This window comes from Montipora foliosa, chromosome 6 (genome assembly GCF_036669935.1).
Source record: "Montipora foliosa isolate CH-2021 chromosome 6, ASM3666993v2, whole genome shotgun sequence".
Classification (NCBI taxonomy): Eukaryota; Metazoa; Cnidaria; class Anthozoa; order Scleractinia; family Acroporidae; genus Montipora; species Montipora foliosa.
In genome coordinates this window covers 19,605,992-19,623,430 of record NC_090874.1, presented here as the reverse complement: position 1 = coordinate 19,623,430, position 17,439 = coordinate 19,605,992, and the positions used below count along the sequence as shown (strand labels likewise).

General features: G+C 40.6%; 1 protein-coding gene across 2 annotated transcripts in view; it reads left to right on the top strand.

Annotated features, from left to right (window-relative positions):
* The window catches only part of LOC138008808 (uncharacterized), a 21,821-nt gene extending 5,275 nt beyond the window's left edge, over positions 1-16,546 (top strand). Inside the window, exons 3-7 of one of the 2 annotated variants that reach the window (XM_068856108.1) lie at positions 420-722; positions 3,427-3,901; positions 4,517-4,876; positions 4,951-5,301; positions 15,551-16,546. In XM_068856108.1, the coding sequence (XP_068712209.1) occupies positions 420-722; positions 3,427-3,901; positions 4,517-4,876; positions 4,951-5,301; positions 15,551-15,739 (1,678 nt within the window). In that variant the 3' untranslated portion in view covers positions 15,740-16,546. The remainder of the gene's footprint in view (positions 1-419; positions 723-3,426; positions 3,902-4,516; positions 4,877-4,950; positions 5,302-15,550) is intronic. The other variant, XM_068856109.1, reaches the window with a different exon arrangement.
* The last annotated feature ends 893 nt before the right edge of the window (positions 16,547-17,439 follow it).

Genomic DNA, 17,439 nt, shown 5'->3' with positions numbered 1-17,439 from the left:
GTAAACAATCAGTAACAGGCAATTGCTTACGCAAGCCGCGTTTTTATAAAGCTACAATAGCTACAAGTAGCCTTCTGGGACGCGCCCAAAATGCCAGTGTATACAGCGAGTAGTCCAATAAAAAGTGACGTTTTTGTTGCCGTATAACGGTGTGCTCACGTTGTCGTCAAAACCTTAAATTTGGTTTTTTCACGTTGTTGATTTGAAAAGAGCGCCAAGGAAATGTGCTGCACATTCAGCGCGATCACTTTTTCATATTATTCCTTTCTGGCGTTGCCTAGCCGTCGTCATCTTCAAACTCCCTAATTCTATAGGAGGAGGAGGAGAACATTTTTAAAGTACTGTTGTTGTTGTTGTTTTTTTTTTTTTGCCATTTTGCTCATCAAAGCAGGCTATTCTAACTTAACTCTACTCCTTAGCAGCACTAGCACGCCTGAAGTGGAAGTCGATGTGTTGGTTGTTGGATCAGGACCGCTGGGTTGCACATTTGCAAGAAAACTCCACGAGAAAGGACGAAGCATTTTCATGATCGACGCTGGAGCAAAGCTTTCTGAGAATCCAGGCTGGCATTTGAAAAATTCTTACCTGTATCAAAGTAACGTCAATGAGTTTACTGGCGTGATTTCGGGTCACTTGCATACTATTTCAGTGCCTGTTGATAAAAGTGCTGTACCCTGCCTTGACCCTGGTGCCTTCAAGGTGGATCTTGACAAATATAAAGGGTACGTGCCGGTTATTTTATGATTAGTGCATGTTTTCTTGTTATTCTGTGATTAATGTTACTGGTCCCATAGACTACGATTGAGTAGTTTGTTTTGTTCCTGAAATCCTTGCGCGACAGGAAAAGTTACTATTATGTAAATTAGTAAAAGAAACGAGAAGGGAATGGGACGAGACAGGAAAAAAGCAGGTTTCTTTTCCTTCTGTCTAATATGGTAACCCCGAGAAATTTTGGTTATGATGTCATCGTACGACCGTCCTTCCGTTCAACTTTTCATGTAAGCTAATACTCAAAATATCGCACTGCTGGAACCCGCGCTTTTTCGGCGGGAAATTGCAATTGCATGGCTGGCGTACTGCATTTGACTCTCCGTTTTAGTAAGACAAACAGAAATTTCAAAGACAACCAAAACAAACACAGTATTAATTTACATGTTGTACAACGAGGAAAGCCGGAAGAGAGGGAGAGAGAGGATAAAAACAGTATGCAGGCGAAGAGTAAGCGATGCTCATCGTGAAAGAAAGTGACTGAGAGCACGAGAAAACAGGCTGTACGAGGGTGACGAAAAACGGCGAAAAGAGCAAGAAAGAGCACGGGAAAATAAATTAATTTATGGTAATGAGCAGGCTGGACTGCCGCGTCATTGGTCAGTCAGGTTACCTCCAACTCAACACCAGCTCAGTCGAGTTTGACGGTTCCTTACTTCCCTCCCTTTTTGTCACTTCTTTTGTTATTTTTTATTTGTTTTCCGTCGCTTCGTATTACTTTATTCTGCATATTTTAGCCTGTTACCTTCGGCAGAGGTTTGAGATTGTAATATTTGATTGGGTGCGGGTTCCGAAATTAATCATTTCCTGTCACGCCAGACTGGCACCTCTGCCTTTTTGTTATTGTAAAAAACAAATTGATGTCAGTTTTTCATGCGTCTGTCCTGTTATTGACAATGAATTTGATCATAATCTTGTCAAAGTAGTCTGCGGATCCACGAGGACAATAATAAGATCAAAGCTGCACACACGGGAAAATACACGAGCTACGTTTAATACACCCAAATAAGGAAATTTTTAAACTCAAAAAACCCCCGGCTCTGAATTTTCCCGTGTGTGCAGCTTCGATCTTATTATTGTCCATATTTGGGCATAAAAATTGGTGTCGTAAAATCCCCAACTTTGCTCAACGAAAAGAGTTGCAAGTTTATACACGCTTCAATGTCATGTGTTTCTGGTATAAGGTAAATCCCCGTTCACCCGAGAAACTTTTTGTGTCATAGGTTTTATTTGCTCGTGTAGACGAGGAAATTTTTCCAATTTTTATGTGACAAATTTATTTATGACGACAATTTTCCCCGGCTTTGCTATAAAATATTGCTAAATAGTGAAAGCCCTGCACTTTGCAAGTGGTCGCACTAGTTTGCTGAGACATGGAAATCTGAAAAAAGACAACTACAAACATGCATGTTGGCGTTATTCTGCCACCAACGTTGTCAAATACCAAAAAACGTTCTTGTAGACGACTCTTTACATAAATGTGGCAAATTCCTCCCTCTTAGTGACCGCCACTGGAGAACGGCCCGCGGGCAACTCGCCTTGTTTCTGCTTTATTTCTGTTGTACAAAGGCATTGCTGACCCACTGGTAACCGCAAATGCCAACAATTATTCTTTGTTGTCACGGTGCTATCTACACGATCAAATGTATTTGCCACATACAATTGTCTCATAAACTGAATTGCTCGTGTGGACGGGACTGAAGAGCGGGAGCACGTGCTGGTGGGTTCCTGGTAAGAGAAATGATGCGGTTTTCGAAATCTGAAAAAATACTAGGTCCGTGACCGAACTGGTGTATCTAATAGATAGTAATATTGCTGTACATTTCGTTGAAATTGACAACATTTGTTTTTGATAACCCAACAAATTTGTATTGAAGTCAGAGGGTTCACACACAGAACTCTGGCTGATAAGCCAGTGATCTGAAATTCTTGCACGATGTAAAAAATGAGAAAGCAAGACATTACCAACTCCCCTTGCACCAGATCGAGGGAATCGAAAGATCCCTCAGATGCCTAAATTGGATGCCGAAAGAAACGAAATCTGCCATGGTACTCATTAACAAATGCCTGTAAAACTATAATCAGTGCTACGGCTTGAAGCACATGGCCAGCTCAACCTAAGTTTCGATTGAATGAATCGCAGCACATTTGAAAATAGAAGGTTTTATAATTACGGTGTCATCGTTGTTTTTCATCTAATCATTCTACACGTTTGAGAAAGGACAATTTCATTACAGTTCTTCTTATGATTTTAGAATTCTGCCCGAATGAAGCGTAACTGCGCCAAACAATGAAATACGAAGCTCAACGTTCAGATGCCAGAATTTTCTACAAGAAAAAAGCGAACGATGTAGCTTAAAGATCCTTAAAATCTGTCTAAAATAGTATAGTTGCCATAGCAACAGTTGGGTTTCGTAGACACCCTTACAAATCAAATATCAAAACGCTTCCCTAATGAAAGGATCGCCAGTGTTGTATTTCTTTTTTATTCAAAACGCACTTTTGTTGCGTGTGCAAAACTCTTCGAGCCTCCCAGTCCTTACAATACGTGTGGTTAATACGCATAACACCACTATTTATTTCTCCGTAGTGATTGGTCACCGACTGTATAAAAAACAACGTTGCGTAGCCATCCAGGCTTTCTTCTTTCCTTTTCAGATTTGTAGGTAATAATGAGAATCCAGAACAAAGTCCTTACGAAAATCTACCTGATGCTGCGGCTACATATGCTGTAGGGGGAATGGCCACTCACTGGACAGCATGCACTCCACGGGAACACCCGACAATTGAACGAAGTTCGCTTTTACCCCCTCACGAATGGGACAAAATGTACGAGGAGGCTGAAACTATTCTGAAAACCAACCAGAACATGTTTGACGATACTAAGATCGATCAGTTCGGAGGTGGAGCGCCTTCCGGCGTCACTCACTTCATCCGTAATACCGTTGTGAGGGATACTCTACGGTCCACCTATCCACATCTCACAAAGAAAGAAGCTATACCACAGTACCTTCCGCTGGCTGGAGTAAGACGTGAGGACGCTCCGGAGTTTATTACATGGAGTGGTGCAGACACTGTGCTTGGTGAAGACATGCTAACTGCACTCAAGGAAAAAAACCGATTTAATTTAAAGGTAGCCTACTTTACGTAAGAAATAAATGCAGTAAGCTTGATGGAAACCGACGACTCGCTCTTATTCATGCCCTTCCTTCCTGCAAGTAAATTGTAAGTCTAAGAAGCTTTTAATAAGCGCGATCCAGAAAAACTTCATTTTATGCAATTATCTGGTTTCCAGAGCTTCTACTTAGTCAAGGAACAAATTTGGTCTTAGAAATCAAAAGCTCAATGTAATCCCCGATAAAATGTCTCGATTATAGAATTTTTGAAGAATGGATGAAACGACATCCATTTAATAGTTTAACTGAGTTTATCAGTTAAAACAGTTCCACGGCGCAGTTCCAAGACAAGGAAAAAAATTAACAGTCACTAAGTTTAATTTGGTTAAGGCAAGGAATTTATAGCGACTGCAGCCTACTGCAACTTATCCGGAACTAAAACATCATTTGTGAAGGGTTTTCTAAATGCATTTGGAGATTTACAACGGTACACTGCATGCTAGAAAAGCCTCAATAAATTGAACGTTGGTGTGATTTAGACATGATAGACAAGTGCTGAAACGCTGGAGGCCAAGGGTTAGAGCCAGTGCATAAGCACTAAATGGCAGCTTCTTGTGTTTTTCAACTTTTAGGAAATGTGGCAGTGCGTTAAACTGATCTACACCGACAGTGGCCATGGAACCCAAAAGGTTACCTATGCCGAGGTTAGGGACCTCCTAAACAAGAGTAGCTACCGTGTAAAAGCGAAGACATTTATTATAGCAGCAGGGGCCATCCTCACACCTCAAATCCTATTCAACTCGGAGATTAGGCCAACTGCCTTGGGTCATTACCTCTGTTACCAACCATTGGCCTTCTGTCAAGTTGTACTGCTTCAGAAAATCGTAGACGACATTGTGGAAAATCCGGAATGGAAAGAAATGGTGGCAAAATACCGAGAAAGTCACCCGGATGATCCCATACCAATTCCGACCACTGACCCACAACCACAGGTATACCATTTATGAGCCATTCATTTCTGTTCAGAATGGTATGTAAAGGGCCTAAAGTTCATGCTCTCTTTCAGTGTTGGATTCCAGTGTCTGAAGGCCGTCCCTGGCACTGTCAAGTGCACCGTGATGCCTTCTCTTATGGGGGTGTGGCCCCGAACGTGGATACGCGCCTCATTGTCGACTTGAGATGGTTCGGAATAATGCAACCGTGTTTTGACAACTGCGTTGAGTTTAGCACCAAAGATGATAACAAGGACACGTTTGGGTTGCCTCAACCCACCTTCAAAGTGAACCTAAGCAAGAAAGATAGCGACAATGCTCACTTAATGATGGAAGACATGCTGGTGGCTGCTAAAAGCCTTGGGGGCTTCCTTCCAGGAGCCGAGCCATCTTTTCAGAAGCCGGGATTAGATTTGCATTTTACTGTAAGTCACTTCACTTGTTGGTTCCTGTCATTGTTACGACACTTTTCAGTTGATCGTCAAAACGGTTACTGGACGGCTGCGATTTCGTTACACTGAACGAATAGCACAAAATCACAGCGCCTCATTTGTTTTCACAAATGAAATTAGCCAAAACCAATTAAGTTCTCAGCGTTTTGGCTAATGCAAGTTCCCTGTAACGTCTTGGAATTCGAATTGCTCGATCACGCTGTTCGTGTAACTGTGAGTGTTGTGACTGATAATAACATGATCAATTTTGGATATTCATCTGTCAATTGAGAAACTTAACGGTTCTTAAAATGCGTCCGGCGAACGGCACTATATAAATACCATTAGTATCACCCAACTAGTGGACTAATGCAAATCCCGCATTTTAATTGGCTACGCTAATAGATGACTATTATTTCTTCAACCTGTATTTCCTAACTTTATTATAGCCTTTTCTGTCCGACTAGTTGGGTGGTACTAAAACAATAGGCTTTTTGCAACTAACGATCACATGGTACAAAATCCGCCATGCTGGAGGGCAAGCTCATTATTATTCCCCCACTGGGACATTAAAACAAAGACAAGACAAGGTTGACTGGTTCAGATCTCTTTGTTTTAATGTCCCAGTGGGAGAATAATAATGAGCTTGCCCTCCAGCATGGCGGATTTTGTACCATGTGATCGTTAGTTGCAAAAGGCCTATTAGACCCTTGGCCCTCAAAGGCCACACGTCAATAGCCCATTCGGCTTCGGCTCATGGGCTATCAACCCGTTGCCTTTGCGGCGCGCTACGGGTCTACTTGTTAATTATTGTAGTACTAACATAGTACACGCTACGAAGAAATTATAGGCCCGTAAGGAACAGCTTGCCTGTTATTGTTACCATGGCCTCATTTTCTCGGGCCTTACTTACGGCCTTACTTAATGGCCCTCGGGCTTCGCTCTTGGGCCCTAATTGAACTAGATAAAGCACAGGCTACAAAATACAGCGACGCCCTTCTCGGTTAGTAAAAGTTATTTATTCCTTTGTTGATTAGAACTATAAGACTGAACGAAAGAGAAAGAATTAGGGTCTCTCAGAATGGAAGTGTAAAGGATTAACGACGAGAAAATGGAGGGAAGGTTTGGTTTGCGCGGTCTCGGTAACAAAGTCACTAATTATAGTGTAATTCCGCAGTAAATATGCAAGAGAAAGAAGTTTTGCAATGATTGTTTTGGAGTTTGTAGCATGACAAGCCTGCAAAATCTCCCTTTTTAATGAATTGTTGTAACAAGGTAATGATTTCTGCTCTCTGCTGATGCGAAAGTTCTTTAATTTTGGCATGAAAGCAATGGGCTCTCCTTGTTTTAAAACAATTCTCCACCTGTTTTTTTTTCTTCTTGATTCACTGTACTCATTATAAAAGCTAAAGTTTTATGGAGTAAACACTGAGGCTCGTGCGTTTAAAAGAGGTTTTTGTATCTTACTCAAAATCTTTCTAAGCTTTTCTGGCGCGTAGTAAGTTAACTCATGAAGAGGTTAGTTTGAAGAGAAACAGTGTTTGGGGTGCGTCGGTGTAGAGAGAAACATTTGGTTTTTATGAAACGCGGTAATAAGTAAGTAAGTTAGTTAGTTAGTTAGTTAGTTAGTTAGTTAGTAAATGCTTTGTTTATAGTGGAAGTGCACTTAGCCGTCAAGCTAGTTTACAGGCACCCCTTCTTCTTTTACGCCAAAGATCTCTCAGGATCCGTAGACGCACTCTGAATCTGGATTATTTTTAATTCTCCCATCTCAGCCAGTCTAATAGCTTGCGATGGCTTACTGCGTGTCCACTCACAGACGTCCTTTACCCAACTTCTCCTTGGCCTGCCACGCCCTCTGTTTCCAGGGACTCGTCCATACATGATGGTGTTAGCCAACCTAAGCTCATTGGGATGTTTTGTGACATGGCCGAAGAATTTCATTTTCCTTTCCTGCGCAATTTGGATTAGGGGTGTCTTTACTCTAGCTAAGCCTTCCACCTGTTTTTTCACTGACTCGTTTGTGCGTCTATCCCTACAAGAGATGCCCAGTAGTCTTCTATAGCGCTTAAATTCGAATGCATTGATCTTCTTTAAAATCTCTTTGCTACATGTCCAGGATTCGCATCCGTAAAGTAAAACAGAAATCACAATCGATCGTAATAATCTCAGTTTGACCACGAAGCTAATTTTTTGGCTTTTCCACGATTCATCCATTGTGATTAAAGACGACATGGCCATTGCTGCTCGTATTTTAGCATCATTTGTCGATCTACCTGTATCAGGCATATTACACCCCAAACACAAACTGTTTGACTTGCTCCAACTGCTTCCCAGACAACTTAACAGGTGATCTTAATGTTTCAGGTGTTTTACATACTACAAGGGTCTTAGTCTTCTTTGCACTTATCTCCATTCCGAATCTCGTCGACTCTGTGTTCAGTCTATTGGTAAGGTCCTGTAAATCGCTGCTGTTGTCTGTGATTAAAGCAAAGTCATCAGCGAATCGAAGGTTATTCACCAGCAGACCTTGAACACAAACACCAGCTGTGGACTCTCCGACTGATCTGCTTATAATCTCCAAAAAGACATTAAAAAGACTTGGCGACAAAACACACCCTTGTCTCACCCCAGCGCCACATAGTAACTTCTCGCTAAATTTTGTTCCGATCCTCACTTTGCTTGTTGACTTCATATAAAGGTGCTAAAGTGCTCTCATAATGTTCTCATCTATCCCATATTTTACTCAGAACTGCCCATATAGCATCATGCTATACCCTACCAAATGCTTTTCTGTAATCAACGAAATTCAAGTGTTTGATGTACTTTTTCGCACAATATTCTGAGATTGGTTACTTGCCCCGAGGTACCCCTTTCTGCTCTAAAACCTGCATGGCAATCATCCAACAGAGACTTCACAGTTGGTACAATTCTCTTTTGAAGGATCTTTAACATTCCTTTGCTAGCATGACTGATAAATGCAATTGTTCTAAGGATGGCACAGTCGGTTAGTGCGCGGCCTTGGTGCAAGAGGTCCTGAGTTCGATTCCCGGATCTCGCATCCTTGTTTCGACTCCTTTCCTTTCCGTGTAGCTAAGTAGCTTTAAATACCCGTAAAACGGAGCACTGATGGAGAGGGGGGAGTAAAATGAGCGCACCGTCGACCTCAGGTTTGTCAGTTGAATTACTGTTACGAGTTATCGACGTTAAATAAAGTCTACTTTACTTTACTTTACTTTACTCAGCACACTTAAACGATGCCTTCTTTGGGATTGGAGTCATTATTGACGTTGTCCAGTCTTCGGTCCAAATTCCCGTTTTTAGAATTTTGTTGCAAATATCCTGCGGTATCTCTATGACTTCCTCTCCACCAGACTTCAGTAGCTCTCCTTGAATGTTATCCACCCCAGGGGATTTGTTGTCTTTTAGACTTCTCACAGCTTCTCTGACCTCCGCCTTAATAATCGGCGGAGCTGTTTCATTTGGAACTGCAGCACTCTTCAAGAGGTCCAGTATTGTGTCATCCTTATCAGTTTGATAATTGAACAGCTCCTCACAATACTCCTTATATCTCCCTAGAACATCTTCAACGTGATTTAACATCTTCCCATCCCTGCATTCAATGATAGTTGTTGCGTTTCTTTTCTTGTCTTCCGAAAGCTTTTTGCCCGTCTCGTAGACTGCTTTGGGTTTCTATGAAGATTATTCTCAATAATTTCGCATTTCTCCTTGATCCACCTTTCTTTCACGTTTCTTATCTCTTTCTTAACAGCTTTGTTTGCCTCTTTATACTTTTTCATGTCTTCATCACTCATTTTTCTTTTTCCTGTCAGTTTCCTTCGGTTGTCACATTTATCTAACATTTCGGTCGTGATCCATGGCTTCTTTGCAGTCTTCTTTTTACCAATGACTGTTGCCGCAGCTTGATTCATGACTTCTTTAAATTGGTCTGTTTGTTCATTCACATCGCTTATAAGTAACAATGGTGCAAATTTGTCACCTATTTGTGCTTTGAACTGTTCGGCAATGTTGGGCTCTTTCAGCAATTCAACGTCGTACTTGATGATACCCTGCTTTTTCTTTACGCTTTTTCAATAGTTTGATTTTTATCCTCATCATCACCAAATCATGGTCACTCCCAACATCTGCTCCAGGAAAGGTTCTGGTACCCTTCATTTGTATGCAAGATTTTAATTTGTTGCTAAACATTATGAAATCAATTTGATAGCTCTGGCCGTTTGGAGAATACCAAGTTACCATATTTGAGTCGTTTGTGTTTAAATACTGAGTTATAAATATAGCAATCACTAACTTGTGCCTTTCTGCAAACTCTAATGCTTTCTCTCCTCTTTCATTGGTTGCTCTCATACTATACCCGCCTACGACACCTTTCCAATTTGGCACGGGGTTACCGCCGATCTGTGCATTCTAGTCCCTAATCACTATCAGATAGTCTCTTTTGTTTGAGTTGTCAATAGCTTTCTCTAGTTCGTCGTAGAAGGACTCAATTTCTTCTTCTGTGGATGATGATGTCGGCGCATAGATCTGGATAATATTGAGATTGTGCATGGCGTTGCGCAGCAATTCTAATCTGAATTATCCTGCTAGATATAGAGTTGCACTCAAGGAATAATCTGGTGGTGTTTTTCTTCACGAGAAATCTCACTCCTCTTTCGTATCTCTTTGATTCTCCACTCCACGAAATCTTGTCTCCGTTATCTAGCTTTGTTTCACCAACTCCAGTCCACCGCATCCCCGCTAATCCAAGGATATTATAACGATAGTTATCCATTTCGATCTGAAGTTGTTCGAGCTTCCCCTTCGTAAAAAGAGTTCTAACATTCCACGTACCTTAACAAGATATTGATGCAGACGGCAATCAGTAGCTAACTTATCACTGCCGCCCTGATCACCCTCAGTGGCAAGCGCGGCCATTTTTAACCCGGGCTCCTATCCGGTATGATAGTATTCTGTTGATCCAGCATCATTGTGTTTCAAAGGGCAAAGGACTCCGATGGTGCCCATCTCCTCTCCGGGTGTGGATAGCCGTTGGCAACTAGGCATCCGCCCTTTGACAGATTTTGTTTTTAGTTCTGCTGGGTGTCCACGCACCCTCCTCCACCTGACTGGTTAGACAGGTGTGGGGGGCCAGTTTAGTCACCGACCACCCGACCATGTGACAGGTAGTACCGGGCTACATGGTACCGGTACGAGCCCATACAGGCTCATATAGGCTCATATAGGCCCATACAGGCACCCCACTTTTTGATAAATTATCTGAAAGAAACAACTCAAACTTAACAGAGACATGATTAAGAATCCCAACTGGCAGGAGGAAACCAGTTGGCTATTTACAAAGCGTGGTAGAGTTGAATCTGGGAAAATCGGAAACAAATCCAAACTAGAGGTCAAAACGGGATTTGAACCTGGGGCAACCGGTAATACTTATTGATAAAGGATTGACTCGTAAATGTCTCTCGTAATGCTCATAAACCGACTCTTCGCAAAATAGACCGGCCCTCGTCACGTTTTAGTGTGGTTCTACCATGGAATTAATGTATTGCAAATGACATTATTCAAGTGTATGATCTCCGCTATTCTACAGAAAAAAACTGAGACAGCTCGGTCCGCTTCCCTTGATAAACTTAAGAGTGATATACACTGTTAACTACTTAAAGAATACACGATGTAGTTACTGGATCATAACGTGGTTCTCCCTCCAATGACCTTTGCGACGAATACTCTTCCGTCTTGCAAACGCGCTTGAGAAGGCGATTTGTGACAGGAGGAAAATACCTGTTCCATTTTTCCAACTCCGGGGCTTTCCTTTTCAAGCCCTAACCTTCTAACGTAAAAACGTTTTTAGAGTTAACACTTACTCAGAACGAATGGTTATACCATTTCTTTTAACAGCTGCCTCATGCAACTAATTCCAACCCATAATTGACTGTCAACGGTCAGCGGGGAAGCTTTCTGCTAGTTTCTGAATGATAGCATTGTGAATTTAAAAATGTGTAACAATGAATTCTTCCTGCTGAAGAAAAAAAAAAGTTACCAGGTACCTGAATTTAGAATTTTCAGAATGCATGGAAAATCCTCGGTCGTTTAAGAATAATGAATTATGTTCTGCATGTAAAAGGTTGGCATTCAATCTTAAAACAAGGAAGGACTACAATTTGTTAGCTACAATATCATGATGTTGCCATTACTTAATGCCATCATTGTCAAATCTAAATATATTATTAGCAGCAAGTATATCCGCAAAATGTAGGTGTCATAGACCGTATTCGTATTCTCAGTGTTGGACTGGAACTAGCTTACAATGGAGGCTAATGCATGCTGGAGAATCTTTTCAAATGCACCTACTTTTAAATATATTTGCTCGCATTAGCCTCCATTACGAGCTAGTTGCAGTCCAATGCTGAGAATACGAATATGATGTATTAACAACTATTCGCCGAAGTGGAGGTGGCTTGTGGATATTTACCGAGCTGCGAAGTGGTGAGGTAAACAAGTATCCACAATTAGCCCATCAACCAACTATTCACCACTGAGGTGAATAGTTGTTTTATTATATATCACAACGGTGACAAATATACCACAAAAAGATGATTTAAACACGTTTTGTCTTGCAGCGATTACAATATTTTCGTACGCAAATCCATCTCGAGTTGCTCGGAGGTGAATAGCAATCAGAGCGTGCCTTCCGCAACGCTATCATGGAAAGAAAATAAAGAAGAACTTTCGCCCCAATGGATATATACATTTTTTTGTCGTTTTTCACTTTCATTCTTTCCTGCCAATTCATATTATTTCACACCTAAATTATACTTCAACTCAACTCATGTTAAGTGGTTTTTGGTCATCTGGTGGGTCATACTTTATATAGAGGGTTGTGCGCAGCTGCTACGAATGATCCAATTTCTTTAACATTTGACAATGGCGAAATGATGCGATTTGTTGATCTCAGTTCTACAAAATCTTTTCTTATTTACTGTGCCCATTATAAAAGGCGAACTTTTTTAGAGCAAACAGTGTCGTTTTTTGGTTTAATAAGGAGTGTGTATATTACTAACAACCTTTCTAAACTTGACAGGTACACATTATATTATCCCTTCTTCTTGAACATCTGTTGCATCTTCAAGTGAATTCGCAGAGAGAGATCGTTGATTGTAAACAGTTAACATCACATTTTCTGCTTCCTAACCACACCCTCTGCATTTATCTCTTCGGACGATAACACGGCCAAAACTTTTAATCTTATAACTTTAATCTTTTTTTTTTAATTACCCAAAAGAGAGATAATACGCCAAAGAAATTGCCAACCTGACGTATTTAATCGTTCCGGAGTGATTGCCGCATAAGAATGACTCTGACAACATTTAATGCTAGCGTATTCTGCTTGGAAGAGTTGACTAGAGGTTTACATAACCAACTGATATGTTTATCAGTCATCAACGATGTTCTTGCCATTACTACAGTTACGGAAAATACTTCAATCCTAATCGCCCTTAACAAGGAAACCTCGCTTCACTCGCCCTCTAAAGTTTTGCTTCGAAATTTGGTGGCAAGCGATCTCTGTGTTGGCATCGTAGAAATAACTATGGTTATTTACTGGATCTCCATGGTGCTAGAAAGGTGGCAGATTTGTCACCATTTCTACATTGCTCATGTGATAGGAGGCACCACTTCGTTTCCAGTATCGTTATGGACAATGACTGCCATAAGCGTGGACAGATTTCTGGCTTTGTTATTGGGTCTCAGGTACAGACAAGTCGTGACCCTAAGGCGAGTATATATGTTTGTTATCGCCATCTGGGTCTGTCTAGGTAACTGAAGTGTCGCACTTGGGTTTTACAGCCACAATGCCTGGGAAATTTGCATAGCTGCGGGTACACCTCTTAGTCTGATAACAGCCATCTATTGTTACACCACGATTTTTCTCAGACTGCGTCGTCATCAAACTCAAGCACAAAAACAAGCTCAGGAACAAGCGAATCGAAGGATTCCGATGAATATTGCACGATACAGAAAGACAGTGGCAACTGCAATGTGGCTGCAATTGGCATCAGTTTTTTGTAATTTTCCGTATGCGGTTGTCTCGCCTTTCGCGTATCGAGAAATTCAAACAAGACAGTCGTCAACTTTTTTCCTTGCATTGTATGTCACATTAACTTTAATGTTCTTCAACTCAACTTTAAATCCAATTTTGTACTTTTGGAATATAAAAGAAGTGAGACAAGCAATGAAAGACACATTGAGACAATTATTTTGTTCTCCAAACCAGTAGACACGAACGGATGTATTTACTAGACCTTTTCATTGATACTGTGTTTCTAGCTGTCTAATTGGCTCATTTGCCCTTATGATCGCGCCAAGTGTTGCCAAACTGGAAAAACACCTCGACAAGAAGCGAAGAATGTATCAAAATTTCATTTCAAAATATTCCTCTGCCACGAGCTCGTTAGATTTAAGATTCCATTTCAAGTTTTTATATCGAAGGTGCCACGAACCATGATTTTTTGTTGAGAACTGAATTAATAGAAAGTGGTTTGAACCAAGGAGGTAAACTGACCCCGATGAAATTTGAACGTCTGGGTGAACGGTAGTTCTGAGGAAGGAATGTTAGTAGTGACTGACGTTTCGATAGCACAGCCATTGATCTTGTTCTTTTACTTTCAAGATTTCATCTTCATTCCCGTAAACTAGCTAGCTGGAGAGTCTCAGAAGTTAAGAGCAAGTTAAATTCTCTGATTCAAATTGATTGACAAGTAGCACTTAATAGTAACTGTCTGACCGCTTTCTCGAGCAAGTGGAAACCTTTTCCGTCACTGCTAAATTCAGTTCTTGTCCTTCTAACCACTGACTTTACTGAGTTGCTTACAAACAATAGTTCCTTTTCAGTTAAATAATTCACCCACGACTCCTGTATCATTTGTATCCTATATTACTTGAAGTAAAAAATATATATTTTAGATTGGTTATAGCACACATAGCCCGGCACTGTGCGCTCATGGCAACGTTTTTAAATATTGCAGTAAGCTTCGTTGTTTGCGAAGACTGTAGATTCGATGTGTTATTTCATAACTGACAGATTATCGTTTGTAATGTTTCAAGCCTCGTTTTACATACGGCTGCATGCAGGCTGTTAACACATTGAACGAACATGAAGCCTGAACATAGCAGACGACTAAGGAAACGCAGGTGAATTGAATTTGACTGTCTCAATGCGGGAATATATGCGTGAACATTCGCAGGGATTGTCGAATACATATTGACGCAGGCACCTGGACATGGTTTCTAACGATCCCTTCTCGGTATTTTTGACTGCTTTGTTTTACATAAATATGTGTATTATACCCTACAGTTGTATAGATATTGTATAGTACACTATATTTAATTAGTATCACGCAACTAGTGGACTAATGCAAATCCTGCATTTTGATTGGCTATGCTACTAGAGGACTATTAGTAATAGTCTTCGAGTAGCGAAAAGCGTGACGCTTTCTTTCGTTTTATTCCCAAATAAACATTTCTTCAACCTGCATTTGCTAACTTTATTATTGCCTTGTCTGGCCGACTATTTGGGTGATACTAAAACAATTAGACCCTTCGCCCTCAAGGGCCACAGGTCAATAGCCCATTCGGCTTCGCCTCATGGGCTATTGACTCGTAGCCCTTACGGGCTACGGGTCTAATTGTTAAATACACGTAAATGTACGGTAGTAATAATGCATGTTAGTACGTCAGTCATTTTTTATCATTCTGTACTTGGTACTGCCGGTACTTGGTATGTATTCTATTTATCGCTCTAACTTAATTTGTATGTCCATTATATTTCAATTATTTTAATTGTAATATCTTGGACTCTGTATTTATGTTCATCGTGACTCGAAAGCTAGTGCTCGTTAGCTTTGACCGCAGTGTACATATTCTCTATAGTCTTTTTTTGTTAATTATATCTATATTTGTCATCATTATATGGCATTTAATAAATGTGGAAATAAAAGGTTGTTGTAGTTTCTGTTGTTAATTGTGTTAAACTCTACGGAATGTACTAGCAAATAACATTTAAATATTTGGTTTTTTCATTCAAATCGGGCTTCATTTTCATTCATTTGGTATTTGCTTAAAATGGCTCCCTCTTCTTGATTGGCCGAAAATCTCCTGACAATTTTCGAGTAAATGACATCAATACAGGTTTGAATTAGAAAAATAGTAATTTCTGTTATTTCTTTCATAGGGCACCTGCCGCATGGGAACAAGTGAGAAAGACAGTGTGGTAGACACCCACTCAAAAGTATGGGGCTATGACAATCTCTACCTTGGAACATGTGGGGTCATCCCCACTGGAACGGCCTGCAACACTACCCTCACAGGCATGGCTATTGCAATAAAAGCTTGTGAAGGAATTCCTGGTAAAAGCGATTAAAACTAGGGAAAGTGAGTGAGACTACGTGTCAACTGATTCTCTTAATTATAAATTGCAATAGTATATCTTGATATTGTGTCTACGATGAATATGTATCCTTGTTTCAACTGGCGAAGCTTAGCCACGTAAAAAGGGAAGCCATTTCAGTTTTCTTCGCCCGCTTCTCTTTTGTATTCAACACTCTCAGAAATGATGAGGCACAAAACCACTCAGGTTATAATCTTAGGAACCAGTCATTTAACAAATCGAAAAACGTGCTACGCCGAAGATTAGAATTTTGATGCGGGTTTTTTTTTTTTTTTTATATTGGATTCGTTTCATTTTTAAGTGGATGTAGCGATTGGACTAGAATGCCTGAGTTTTCTGCCAAATGTGAATTCGAAGTACTTTTTGAGATGGATTTCCCCAACTTTATAGGTAATCTTTAGCCATGTAAAATATCTGCGTAATTAGGTGAGGTTCTGCCCTCTCTACTCTGTGCAATGTTGTGCATCAATCTTGGGCATATAAAAAAACTGAATAAGTAAATCCACCTCATTCGACCATTCAGAAGAATGGTTCAAATCGTTGATAAGAATGGATTCGTCTAATATATAGAGGGGGTACATAGAGTAAACTTGTTTTGTAATACTGTCCAAAGTATAAAGGCGTGGTGATGCATAGATGAAGTGTGATCTTCCGAGAGCATTGTTTACTTATTGAAAAGTAAGGAGCTGTTTGCAATATAACCTATATTTGTGTTTATTTTTTCTTTTTTTTTTCTGTATTTTTCAAATACTTTGAATAAAGATGATTTCTTTTGATTTGATTTGACTTGTTGTTCTGAGAAGGACTGTAGTCGGTGAGTTAAGTTCCGACAGCCCAATTTAGCCAAGAAGTATTTAGCGCTAAGTTAAATACCAGAAATAATTACCAGGTCTTACCAGGGGCCGCTTGCTCAAAGCCTTGTCACCTTAGGGCTAACCGTTGGTCAAGAGGTGTCAAAACCCATACGTTTCAATGGTATTTAACACTGTTTAGCGCTAACCATCCTTCAAGCAACCCGGGCCTGAGGTGGTCAATAGTTGTGCATAAATTAAAAGAGAGCAGAGGTTAGCCTCACTGAGCGAGGATATTTCCGAGCACCCTAACATTTTGCTGGTGGAAGAAAACCAGAAAATCATCGGAGCAGGGTAAGAACCAATTCTGGGTCAAAGAAACTACCTCTTTCTTTTAACTGCGTCTTTTCACCTTTCGGATTTAAAACGGGGTCACATTTTTGGCTGAAGGGAGTAGTTTCTAAAGAAATTGTGGTGCTGCGTCGGTGGGGAAGTCGTACACAAAACTTCGGTTTTATTAACGGAGTTGCTAATGTAAATTGACCACCGGACAGAGATTCGAAAAGCTGACGAGCGTTAGCCTGCCCTTCGTCAGAGCGAATCCGAAGTGCTCGAAACGTCAGCTTTTAGAATCCCTGTATATATATGGTGGTCAATCTACATCATCAACTCCGTTAAAAAAGAAGCAAATTTTTGTGTCACATTTTTGGCTTCTGCCTCATCCATGCGTCCCCCGCTCTCCACCTAGGTTTTCGTTTTCTGAGAGGTCGCAGTCTCCCAAGCTAAATGGGAGGTAGATAAACTCGTAGATATCGAATGAAGCTTTATTTAATTAAGGCTCCACTCAAGCATTGTGTATTTTTTTTTTTTTTTCGTAGTAGT